Source organism: Antennarius striatus, chromosome 18, assembly GCF_040054535.1.
Source record: "Antennarius striatus isolate MH-2024 chromosome 18, ASM4005453v1, whole genome shotgun sequence".
In the NCBI taxonomy this organism is placed as follows: Eukaryota; Metazoa; Chordata; class Actinopteri; order Lophiiformes; family Antennariidae; genus Antennarius; species Antennarius striatus.
Genome location: NC_090793.1, coordinates 7,011,530 through 7,023,877, shown reverse-complemented (window position 1 = coordinate 7,023,877; position 12,348 = coordinate 7,011,530). Strand labels below are relative to the sequence as shown.

The 12,348-nt window shown below is 41.2% G+C and overlaps 1 protein-coding gene and 1 long non-coding RNA gene across 8 annotated transcripts; one reads left to right on the top strand and one right to left on the bottom strand.

Moving 5' to 3' along the window:
- Positions 1–189: 189 nt before the first annotated feature.
- On the top strand, positions 190–12,165 carry si:ch211-13f8.1 (uncharacterized protein KIAA1614). Of its 7 annotated transcripts, none has more exons than XM_068341276.1 (11): positions 195–790; positions 1,020–1,160; positions 1,260–2,430; positions 3,531–3,597; positions 5,325–5,477; positions 6,117–7,270; positions 7,383–7,530; positions 8,162–8,381; positions 8,594–8,706; positions 8,796–8,983; positions 11,082–12,165. In XM_068341276.1, exons 3-11 carry the CDS (start codon positions 1,263–1,265, stop codon positions 11,123–11,125), a joined length of 3,255 nt encoding a protein of 1,084 aa, XP_068197377.1. In that variant the 5' UTR covers positions 195–790; positions 1,020–1,160; positions 1,260–1,262; the 3' UTR covers positions 11,126–12,165. The 7 variants fall into 7 exon arrangements, 6 of the variants coding, with proteins under 6 accessions (XP_068197377.1, XP_068197373.1, XP_068197372.1 ...); XM_068341272.1 differs by having other exon boundaries at positions 199–790; positions 1,020–1,149; positions 9,394–12,165; XM_068341271.1 differs by having other exon boundaries at positions 199–790; positions 1,020–1,149; positions 1,227–2,430; positions 9,394–12,165.
- LOC137612646 (uncharacterized) lies at positions 8,958–11,117 on the bottom strand. Its single transcript, XR_011038858.1, has 3 exons — positions 11,049–11,117; positions 9,372–9,586; positions 8,958–9,098 (listed from the first exon to the last, which is right to left on the bottom strand). It is a non-coding gene; the product is annotated as an uncharacterized lncRNA (long non-coding RNA).
- Positions 12,166–12,348: the final 183 nt, after the last annotated feature.

The window sequence follows — 12,348 nt, the reverse complement described above, 5'->3', positions numbered from 1 at the left end:
TGCTCCCATGTGAGGATTGTGACGAACTGGTCAATAGAATGTTGTCCCAGTGAGACAGACTTTACGAGACTGCTCGTGTGTTTGTTCACAGAGAGAAAGATGCGTGAGAGAAAGACGAAGAAGAAATGATCTGCATTGCAAATAAGAATAACTTAATAGTGTTTTTTTTACGATGAAAATTCTGATTATTCATATCAGAACAATTACAATACTAGATAAATGACGAAAAATAGTGGCGTCTCTCTTCGCTCTAAGGCCATCAAAACCATTTTAGCTTTCTCATTTCTTTTTTCTCATTGGCTCATTACTGTATGCACTGAGTCAGTGTGTGTGTGTGTGCTCCATACTTACGCAACAGAGCTTCACTCGATAAAAGGGTTCGCGAGGCAAGGACAAAATTAAGGCAGGCATTTTTGTATTCCATTTTTGCGTAATCCCACCGATTTCTGCAAGGGATTACTGGACCAATCATGACTGAAAGGCCGCTGGCTCGCTTGATGCTGCCTGGACCGAGATCTGTGCAGACAGCAGCGAAAACGGACAGCGCAGAGATGTGGAGCGACACACTTGTTTTCCTTATTTATCAGGAGTCGAAAGTTGTTCTGTCTTTTTACATATGTCAGCCGTCGACCTGAGGATGTTCTATATAATACCGTGCACGTTTTGGCGCAGGTTTCAGAATGGATGCCAATTCAAATTTGTGCAGTTGCACCTGAAATCATTTTAACTTTCTGACGACTGTCTGTGGTGGAATTGTCTTAAAAGGACGCCATCTTCACGGAATATCCAGGTGTTGTACATCATTTATTGTGTTATTATGAAATTAGTCCTAACTTTGCGAATATTCTTGCATTTTTCATTAAGTATATTTTCTTCAACTAGTTTTTTAGCAAAGAATTGTGAAAATGCTCTTCATGATCTTCTAATTATTTTATTCTCCTAAAGTGGATTTTGTTTTTTGTTTTTTACAAATTGATGAATATAATGACATTTACGTATAATATTGTTTATTCGTGTAGGGGCTCAGTTGCAGGCAGCAGTTGCTTATTCTCAATCTGAAGGATTATCCTGTGCACTGCAGAGTAATCAGTGGATAACTCAACGTGACTGAATCCACACTACATATCTCCTCACCAGGCAGATCACATAGTTAGTTGCTGGTAACAGATTTAATTAATATGCCTTTTGGATGCTTGCAAGTATAAACCTTTATTGTCCATTTACAGGGCCTATCTGTGTATTTTTTTTTGCATAACCAGCCAATGGAGAAAGACAAGGTGGCTGATAATAAACAAGAAAAATCCAGTTCCCCATCACCCTCTGCGCTTCCCATTAACTGGGGACTGATCACTGGCCCCGTACAGCCTGTTTTCCCAGCAACCTCTTTGAGCACCCAGCTTCCTTCTCCTCAAACTTCAGCCGTGCACACACTACAGACCAAGGTGAAGTCACTCACACAAAGAAGGACAATAGGAAGAGACAAAGAAAGACAAAAGTTGGACACAGAGGACTTAGTGAACAGTCCGACAAGGCAGATTCCGCCTGACGTCCATCCTAGTCAGAGGTCCAGAGGAGAGGGTCGTTTATGCCTTCCTGCACCCTCCTGGAGGTCAGATACTGCAAAGATCTTAAGCAGCAGTGATGATGATGAGAAGGAGGAGGAGGTAGAGGTTCAAGTAAGCTTGGAGATCCACAGCCCTCCAGCTGAAGCAAAGGGAGAAAAATCATTCCAGGATGGTGAGGATATTGAACAAGAGTGCTCAAAAACAAATGAGGGCCAGCCTCCTGGGCTCGGGGAGGGTGCCAGCCTGAAAAGTCTTTTGTCCTATAACTCAATCAACAGTAAGGATGCCCCATCTTCTCCTACTCATCCTCCTCTGCCCCTGCTCTCCATTTCTACCACCACTTCTGCTCCTAAGACATCATCCAATTCTTCCTCCAAGTCTTCAACATCAACCAGACACTGGGCACCACCCAAGGGCTTCTGGAGAGTGGCACGCCCTGAAACGTTGTTGCTAAATGGCATTAGCCCGAACAACATTTCCTCCACTTTGCCTTTGAAGGACTATACTCAGATAGAAACACTACCAGGAGCTCAGGGGACGTCTAAACCAGATGACATAGACAGCAGCAATGATGTGGGAGGGGTGGTGGATGACAACAATGCATCTTCACAATTGAAATACTCCAACAGCATGGAGTGCTACCTAGACAGGTGTGAGCTGAAGGAGACAGATGTCAAAACACTTTGCAGTTCGGACAGCTCGGAAAGCATGTCTTCACAGAGTGGGTTACTATCTGTTGATGAGAAACTAAAGATGAGGCAGAGGGCCTGTGCAAAGTTAATGGAACAGCAACACGACCACAGGGAGGGAAGAGACCAGAGTGGTGGAGAAAGTGAAGATGTCGTTCACACATCTGATTGTAAAGGTGGGGAATTCATCCAAAACATTAAGGGTGAATTCTTGAAAACGCTTTGACTTTTTTAGACATCACATCTATCTATCTATCTATCTATCTATCTATCTATCTATCTATCTATCTATCTATCTATCTATCTATCTATCTATCTATCTATCTATCTATCTATCTATCTATCTATCTATCTATCTATCTATCTATCTATCTCTATCTTATCTATCATCCACCCTTGATTAAACAAAAAGAAAAAAATATAAATAGCATTTAAATGCTCTAATGTTATTCAAATGTAAATATTTTGTCCGAATAGGAAACTTTCCAACTATTCAGATGTCCTTTAACATGCCTGTTTATGTCTCCCTATGATGTTGTATGTAACCTGGCTGATTCCCAGTGCTGAACAGATGTCAGATGTGCAGATCTACATGGGGATGTTGCTATTATTAGCAGTCAGAGTGGTGGGGGGAGGTGTCCTGGGTTTTGTTTCTCAGTCTGGGTACTATTCTGTGCAACAGAATTTTTTTGTAGACATTTATGTGAATGGATTAACCATTCACCATCCAATGTATTCATATTACTGCTGTTTATACATGCCATGTGTGTATCAATACCAGTACAGCCAGTGTAGGACATACAAGTAGATCCATGATGAGCAGATGATTTGTTTCCCCTTATCCCTGGTAAATCAGCCTTTAACTGCCTGTGACGAGTTGCATAACCTGTTTTTTTTTTTTTCTTGACTGAGGTTACGGATCAGTCGGATAACCCATGAAATTGCTACTGAATCAAGTGGCATGAAGGTTATGAAAATACACAGGCCCGATTATTTTAATATCTATGTGCCGTTGTGCCCCTATGGGTTATGTGCCCCTAGTCGTGTCTCCCTCAAACAAGCACCGCTTGGAACACCGAATAAGAACTGTGCACTTCTTAAGAATTAAACACTGCTACATGGGTGTATTTATTAACCGTCATACATACCAGACTATATGGGATGCACAACAAATTATATAAAGATAGTGGAGAAAAAAATGTTTTTTATGTGGATAGGATGCATTTAATGATTGCAAAAAACTAATTATTTTTTTTATGCTTTCCACTGGCTTCAGGTGCCCAGGGGGTTTTGGACAGCCCAGACTCAGCCAGTCCTGCTCAGGACCTTGAACCCTATCTGAGGTGATCAGCGTAATTCTTTCTTTGCTTAGCTTAGGGGCAGTAATGTACAACTACTGTCCAATATTTATATCCTGTCCTCATACAATATAATGGTTTTACCTGTGGAGACAATTGCTTCTCCTTTGAATAAAACATCTGAAGTTTCAATCAAGCTCTCTCATGCACAGTAAAAACAAACAAACAAACAAACAAAAAAACATTGAGACAACATGAGTCAATCATTAGTTTGGGTGATACATGACTGAAATAGAATGTTTATTGTGAAAAGAAACTGATCTGTAGAAGGTTTGCAACTTTGGAGATTAAGCATATTAAGGCAGAGGTTAACTCATTTGTACTGGTAAGTGAGTGAAACACTTTTTTTGCAATAAAATAATAAATAGAATATTTCCTCCATTATTTTATAGTGTTTTAATCATTGGCCAACTCTTCAACTGATTGCATATTCTCATATCTTCCCCAAAAGAGGCAATCTTTTTAATATATATTTAAGGATTGCATGTTTTTGATAGGTGATACTGGTTACTGTAACAATAATTTCACTTTTTTGTGATTTTAAAAGAGCTTTCTGGAATGTAAGGCACATATACAGTAAGCAAATGTCTTTTTTTTTTTAAATATTCTCTTAGTCTCAAGATTTGTTTTGCGAAAATATGTTGACTTTTTCCCAACTTGAGGATCCTAGAAAAATATGTGGTTGAAAAGTTCTATTTTTCTTTTGTGTTGTTATTGTTGATGTAATATTATAACAAGGCAGTCAGAGACTGTCCTGACCTACCCTGAAAGGTAAGCTATGCACTAGCTTTGACCATAGATCAAAGCTAGGGCATACGCAGATCAAAGCACCAGTTTTGATCTATGGTCTGCTTCATACTGGCCTTCTCCCTTGTCTTTCTATCTTAACTTGTTCCTGAGTGTACAAAATTCGAAATTTGACCTTGACCTAGTTTTCTCATGGTCAAGGTCATCATCTCATTTTCATCCCCTTTGTTGCCCAAGTAATCTGCTTTTTTTTTTTTTTTTTCTATCTGCAAAGGTTGCGAACATATTTGTTGGACATACTAACGGACGAACGAACGAACAGACCAGTACACAAACACTAACAATTACAATATATCACCACATTGAATCGGGATGTAATTAGCTGGAGAACAGCATTATATGGGTTACCAAAAACCGTTGCTAATTATGTCCTTTTTGCTTCTGTTGGAGTGAAACACTGCAATAACTCTCATCTTGAAAGATGTTTTCCTGTTGATACCTAGGAGAGAATGAATCACAGTCAGTCCATTACAAGGATAATCCGCATGGCTAGTGTATCATGCTATCTTTATCACTGGAACAGGGGATAAAGACAAGTACAGACGATGAAGCACAATGCAGAGCTGCTTAGCTGCTGGGCCTGAGGATAGATGGATGGATGACGTTTCCCTCTGTTGCTCACTGCCAGGGTCATGCTCCAGTATATCTCTCTAATATTACATAAGGCAGCTTAGGAAGATGCAGTTTGATTTACTCTGTTAAGTCAATCTGTTGGGAATATGATGTCGCTAGATATGTCCCAGCACGCATAAAGGCTTTGCACATTTGAACACTTCATAAGATATTAAATTTCCCTAAAACAGATGGTGATCTATCCTCCTCTCATCATACACTCAGTATCATCCTGCCTGTGTTTTCACATCCAAATGATTTTGTTGTTCTATTTCTTTTTTCATGATCGTCAGGTCCCTTCTTGTAATCAATGACGAGCTTCCCCTGAGTCCAAGACATGAGCAAGCCAAGCTTCTGTTGGAGCGGGCGAGGCTCAAGGCTCGCTCCAATCACGTCAAAAGCGATCGGCCCGGCAGACGTTCCCATTCCGATCAGAGATCCACTGTGTGAGTTGGCTACATTCTCCCCCATGGGCTTTGACAGTTCTTGGTGACTGTGAATGCAACGTTTGTGCCTCACAGTACTGCATATGTGTACATGCGACTGTGTGAAAAGTTACATTGTCTGCAAATTACATCTTTGCTACCTCTCCCTCTTTGTCTCCCATTCTCTCTCTTAAGTCTCCTGTATCTGTTCATCCCAGTTCCCTGTCTTGTGTTTCTCTTAAACTTCTTTCTGCTCCATCTATCTTTCTTTTGCATGTGGTCTGTTTTGGCCAAGTGAAAATGAGTTCATGTTTTAGAGCATGACTCTGATTGCTAAAAGTATGGAATACGTTGAGAAATCATTTTATGTAGATTTGTATGTGGAAATGTCACATATATATTTTCCATAAATCACCTTTTATCAGAAAGACTTCATTTATAACTTATAATCATCATCATTTGTAATGAATTCAAACATGCACAACTGACCTGTTGTAAATATGCCAATAGCAACAACATGTACTGTATGTCTATTAGCTCATTACTGAATCATTTGCTTTCTAAATATTTTTAAAATGACAGGGTTAGTTTCTGCCTCACTTTCACAAGGAAATAGCCTACAAATCAGTTTCACTTTCAGTTCTTTTTTACTTTTTGTAGGAAAGAACAACCAGTTGATTCTCCCCATCCAGCACCAGTGCAAAAAGTTGTTAACACCAAAGAAGATCCTGCTGGTCAAACTGTAACCGTTCCTCTCCTTGTCCCCAACGAAAGAGACACGTCCCCTGGAGACCAAGGTGGTCGCTCCAGACGCTATGGTTGTTCACCCACACGGGTGCGCTTTGAGGATGAATCTGAAAAAGAGGCAGAGTCCCGGTATTTGGATAGAGTGAGACAGCGTGGCAGACCCGGAACGCCCAAGTCCAAGAGTAAAGAAAGTAAGGCAGATTCTAACAGTGATGGTTCAGACAGGAGCAGAAGCCATAGAAGTGTCTCAATGCCTCCTTTGTGGATGCAAGAAGATGTGGGCATAAATAGTGAACCCACAACTGTGATTAAAGAAATTATAGTGCTGGTAAAGAAATGTGAAGCATGTGGCTCCGTGGTCAGGGAGCCTCAGCCGGCTTCGTCATCTCAGGATCTACATAACATGGAGATACAGAATTCCAACAACCTCGAGGACCCACGAGGAAAAACTCCTCACTGGGTGACTGCAAACAAGCCAGAAGCAAGTACTCGTCCCAAGGCACCTCTTACTGTCACCTTTGCTGGAGCTTATGTTCTGGGGGAAAATAAAGAGACTAGCACAGGGTGGAAATCATCAGGGTTTGGAAAACTTAGGAGAAGAAGCAGAAAAGGAGAGAGTCGACTGGAGTCTGGCAATGGCCCTTATGGTCCGTCTTGGGCTCAACGGCGTAACTCTAATCCCAGGAACAGAATCAACTTGAGCAGAGCTGTGTCCTTTGCCCCAGGTAGTCCCGTCACACTGGAGCCACATTTGATGGGGGCATCTGGGGACCTAAGGGAATCAACTACACCAGTGATGCCTATAAAATCTGCTCTGAAGTCAAGTTCGAGAAATCGGTCTGCTGCAAGTCAGTCCACCGTTCAGTTCCAGGTAAATTCAAATCAAGGAGGGGAGGGAGGATCTGACTTTTTGGACTCTACTGGAAGAGAGTCTCCAGTGACTTCAACCCAAGTGAACCCAACAAGCAGCCCAGTGTCATGCGTCAGGCCCTCAACCCTGAGGTATTCCACCGCTCGACTCGCTACAGACCTGCCAGATGTTGAATTCTGGGATGCTGAAGGAACAGGTGAGTGGTTGTCACGGAGAGAGAGAGAGAGAGAGAGAGACAGAGAGAGAGAGACAGAGAGAGAGAGAGAGAGAGAGAGAGAAAATAAATTCAGTATATCCCACTGTACCAGCAGGTCTGAGTGGAGAACTTTGTTCTGGTCCTGAGTGTCGTCCTCGAGGCCTGGCTATGTCTCGGGCTGAGGACCTCAGAGCAGAGCTACTGAGAGCAGAACATCTGAAAGCTGAAGCCATATGGGAAGAAAACTGTGATGGGTCCAGGTAAGTTATGATAAGAAGAGGAATAATTGTACTTTATTGATCCCTCTTTCAAAACAGGCCTGTGAAACACACACACACAAGGACCAATGCAATATAAATAAAGCAAGAGGTAAAGTTGCAGGCAGCTCCATTCTGGTGTTCCTCAATGAGCCGCTTGAAGGGCAGACGCTACCTTGCTCAAGGGTGTCTCAATAGTGCTCAGGAGGTAAACTGGCACCTACCACTGCTAGCTTACACTCCAAATGTTTTTGGTCCACACTGGCCTTGAGCTGGCCACCCTCCAGTCCCTAGCCCAAGGTCTAGGGGACTGAACTACTGTTGCCCCACTTTTAATGCCACTTTTTTCATATCTTAGGCAGTTAATCTATTTCTTCCTACCATTGCTGCTTCTAAAATGACTTATCCTGCAATATTGGTAGAAATTTGTCACCCTGACAAGGAGTACATGGCTGTTATGGTTGAAAAATTTCCATGATCAAGACAATTCCGCCCTCTTCAGGCGATAAAAAGCATCACCTGTAAAGACCAGAGCAATAGCAAAATAATTATTTTATCAGTTCTTAAAAAAAGTTTGTTTTTGTATTTAATCTACATCAGAGTACAGTAAAACATTTTCTCATTTGTACCACAGGAAATTGGATGGAAGGCCAAAGCTCTTCCTGCGTCGTTTCTTTTCCTCCATTGGTCTGAACAGTGTTGGCAGACTGGTGAAAGGAGGCCGTTCCAGCAGCATGGAGCAGCTAAGTATACCCACTGCCTCGCGAGTTTGCACTGCCTCCCCAAGCCCCACACGCAAACCGCAGCCAACCATCCGCATTCAGAGGACGCCATCACTGCAGACCCTGCACACGGTAAGCAAGGGTAGCAAATGTCTTCAAGACAGGGGCAGGTTTACATTTTGATTTTTGTTTTTTGTTAAATTTTATTAAATCAAATAGATGTAAAGGGTTTTTTTTTTTTCTCTCTAAGAAGTAGAATGTAAGGAGTAATACACTATAATAAAGCAATCGAGTTTACCAATTGAAGAACACATTTTCTTACAATGCCATTTATTTGCCAGTAGGTGCTGCCACTGGCCCAACTGCGCAAAGCCTCCTCTGTACAGAGTTTAGAGAGAAGAACGGAACGTTCAACCATACTTGGAGAGGTGCAGGTGCCATATGGCCTCGCACCCAGGTAGGTGTTGAAAGAGAATAAGGAGAAAAACAGGTGTTATACTTAAACAGTGGTTCCTCTTGACTGAAGTTGCATTTATGCTTTTACAGTCCTGACAGCCCTCAGATGGAACTCCACAAGGCCCTGAGTGTTGATGTACTTGCCTCCAGAATGGCACGTCCAGTGGGCCGGGTCACCCAGGCTTCCTCTGATGGGACCCTTCACCTGGAGCTCATCAGACCCCCAAATGGTCCTTTTGGTTTCGTTATCTCAAGAGGCAAAGGTCGACCAGACACTGGTAACTTTTTTTTAAAGAATTCTCTCTGCACAGTCAGGGATACAAATCTTTGTTTTGCAGCACTTAACTGTATTTCCTTATAAATGCAAGTCTATTCTTCAGATATGCTGAGCATCTTGAAAAAAAGAGAACAACAAAATTATAAGTCATCCCAGATCCCTTTGACTTGTCTGTCAATAGCATGTGGATGAATCTGGCAATCAAATTCTCAGATTTCATTATCGGATACAATATACAATATAATCTAATCTGTCAAAATTTAAAGGTAATTCAGCGGAAATTGTATTTCACACTCAAATTCATATAAAATGTTATATATTGTGTCATTTCAATTATTCTGATTGCGATTCTAATATATGTATATGTTATGTATTGATCTTTCTCTCACTTGCTTACTGTTTCCTTCCAAGGTGTGTATGTAGAGAAGGTGGGAGACAGCAGTGGGTACACTGGTCTGCTCGGAATTGGTGATGAAATTCTACAGGTGAATGGAGAGGCAGTAGCCGGTCTCAGTCTGGACCAGGTGACGCGGCTCATGACCCGGGAAAGCACTGCTTTACTTCAGATCATGCCGGCCCGACGAGCCCAGCGCTGACTGAGAAGCTGGGCACAGCACAGAGCCACTGCTGGATTATAATTCACAACTACAAACACTGCTTTTGTAAATGTGTGGGCGGTAGATGTGAAGTAGCTGGTTTACATTTCAGTTCATTTTTACATTTAAAAATGGAGAGCATGATAACAGGAGTAAAGGTATATTTGTCAATAGTATATATAGAGACAGAGGGTCCGTTTCTCAAAGCCGGTTTAGTGGAAAACCTGGGTAAGTTAACCCTGAAATCAGGGAAAACCAGGGCTTTCGGTGTCACAAAGGGAGGTAACTTAACCCAGATTCAGAGGAGTAAACCTAGCCTGTGTCATGAGGTAAACCTGTAGGTTTGTTACCACAGTAACAGACTCTGAAGCTAGCCTGGTCTGGAGGAGGGGCCGTGTCACAAAGCAGGTGCAGTGGAAACCCAGAGTAAGTTAACCCTGAAATCAGGGTTCTCGGTTTCACAAAGGGGGGTGACTTAACCCACAGTTAGAGAAGTAACCCTGACCTGTTTCATGACGCGAGGTGAACTGAACCTCTGGGTTTTTTACCGCAGTAACAGACTCTCTGAACATAACCTGGTCGGGAGCAGGTTTCATTCCACAAACCCAGGATTTCCTCTGACTCCACCCCCTTTCACCGCCGCTCGCGCGGCTTCATTTCCTGGTTCTGTCGGATGGAGAGTCTGACCGAAGTAAAGGTTAATAAATAACTCCGTATTTCAGAGGTGAACATAGCATGTCCGTTTGACGAGGAGCCCATTGATTAATTCACAGAGATTTTTTGTTTTGTATCGCGTTCAGATGTCCAGTCATATCCTGTCGGACAGTTCTCTTTATCAGTTCTGTTTATCAGTTCTCTTTAAAAAGGGATGAGAATGTGTTAGTACTTCAGTAGAGGATAAAGGTCACACTCTGTATTCCACCAGAATGTGAAGCAATGGGAAGAGAACAATCAATAACATAAAATATTAGCCCGCCTTTGGTTTCTTCAATTTCTTGTTAATTTCTTTCTTTTTTTCAATCATTATTAACTCCTGTGTGTATCATGTGACTAAAACAGACAGAAAATAAAACCTGGAATACCTTAAAGCGGTTATAAGCAGTACAATGTCACGGCCACTGTTGTATGAACTAAAGCAGTTCTGGCTATGACTGTATCAGACGAGCTAATGTCAGGTCTTGATTTCAGTTCTTATATATTATAGGTGTACGCAATGGTGTGAATATCCTTCTCAACTGTTTTTGTAACGCTCATATGTCGATTTACTGTTTTATCTACACAACAATAAAACGTTTAAATATATTTAATTATTTAACAGAACCTGATATAGATGAGAGCGCATTTATGTGCGTGAAAAGAGCTTTATGTTGGGGATAAAACAACCGAACAGTCAAACGTCCTCTTAATATTTACTGTACAATATCAAACATGAGGATGAGGAGGATCCCTAACGAGATGATGAAGTCTGACCTGTGTGAACGATGTTTTTATTTTCATTCTCAGCTGCTGACGTGCCCTTCTCCCCCCACTGGATCGCACCTAAATAAAATTAATAAACTACTCTTGAATCCGTTTACTTCCATATTTTTAGCGTGAGTACAACGGACTTAGAACTTACGCATCGACTTGAGCAGCGATTCACTCCCACGACATGTCGCTCTTCTTTGCAGCTGCAACGCTGTTGTTTCTTCTGAAAATGTCCTCAAAGTCTTTCTATTCATGAATTAAAATCTGTACTCCGACTTCCGTAAAGCGTCGCGGTGCGCGTCTCGTCCGTCGTCATGGTGAATCGATGAATCGGGGCTCCATTGATGATGGCTTTTTTTCCCCAAGTTGTGGTGTCTGTTAAACTGCGGGTCAATTTACTCTGGGTTAGGAAAACTAACCCTGAACCGCTTTTGTGAAACCGAAATCCCTGGTTTTTTACAAGTTCAGGGTAAAGCAACCCAGAACCACAGGTTTACCTCAGGGTAGGTTAACCCTGCCTTCGTGAAATAGGCCCAGAGACTTGGATTACAAGGTCAAGCAAATAAAGCAAAACAAAAATGACGTCCAAACAACAGTATAGAGGATCAAGCCACCTTAAAATGGCATATCATCTTATTTATTGTGGTTCACTGTTCAGTTGTTTGTTATGGTGATATTTGATAATCTCCCATTTAAGTCAAAAAACAAATCAAAAAACAAAAAAAAACATTCAAGCCAAGTTCTTCTGTAATTATGAATTACTTTGCTTTTTACATTTTGCAGTGTAATGTTAGACTCCGTTAATATTTAGTGGAGCCATGTGTCTCATTTAAAATGGTGCCCAGGTCGCTGATTATGTCAGATGATTGACTTATACGTATATGAATATGTATCAAATAATCTCTAAGTAGTGTCATTTACGGTAGCACTAAAATAAAGGGTTTATAAAAAATGCCCTTACAATTTGTGTCCAAATAAAAATGAATTTAATTTCCCTTTCAGTTTTAGTCATTTTTCCTGACATACATCATATTTCCCTTCATTTTGCTTGTGCTGTATTATCTGTTCCTTCATGATATTGAATGTGTTTTGCATCTAAATAAAGGGTTTGTCAAAATTCTATTTTTGAATAGTACATTATTAATTGTGCATTATCGGGTTTGTCTCAAAAAGGGACTACAGACACAAATGAGCGTGAAGCATACAATCTGGTACAGTACATCAAGTGGCAACACTTATGTTTGAACTGTACACTGTCTCTTTGAAATAACATAAAATAAATACATTAATAGATCAACAAACA

What these genes read in the sequence shown, in the direction of transcription:
- si:ch211-13f8.1 (XM_068341273.1), top strand. Translation starts at nt 1,263, where the DNA reads ATGGAGAAAGACAAGGTGGCTGATAATAAACAAGAAAAATCCAGTTCC. An exon ending in GAAAACTGTGATGGGTCCAG is followed by an intron (nt 7,531 to 8,161) that starts GTAAGTTATGAT and finishes TTTGTACCACAG; the next exon opens with GAAATTGGATGGAAGGCCAA. An exon ending in CAAAGGTCGACCAGACACTG is followed by an intron (nt 8,984 to 9,393) that starts GTAACTTTTTTT and finishes TTTCCTTCCAAG; the next exon opens with GTGTGTATGTAGAGAAGGTG.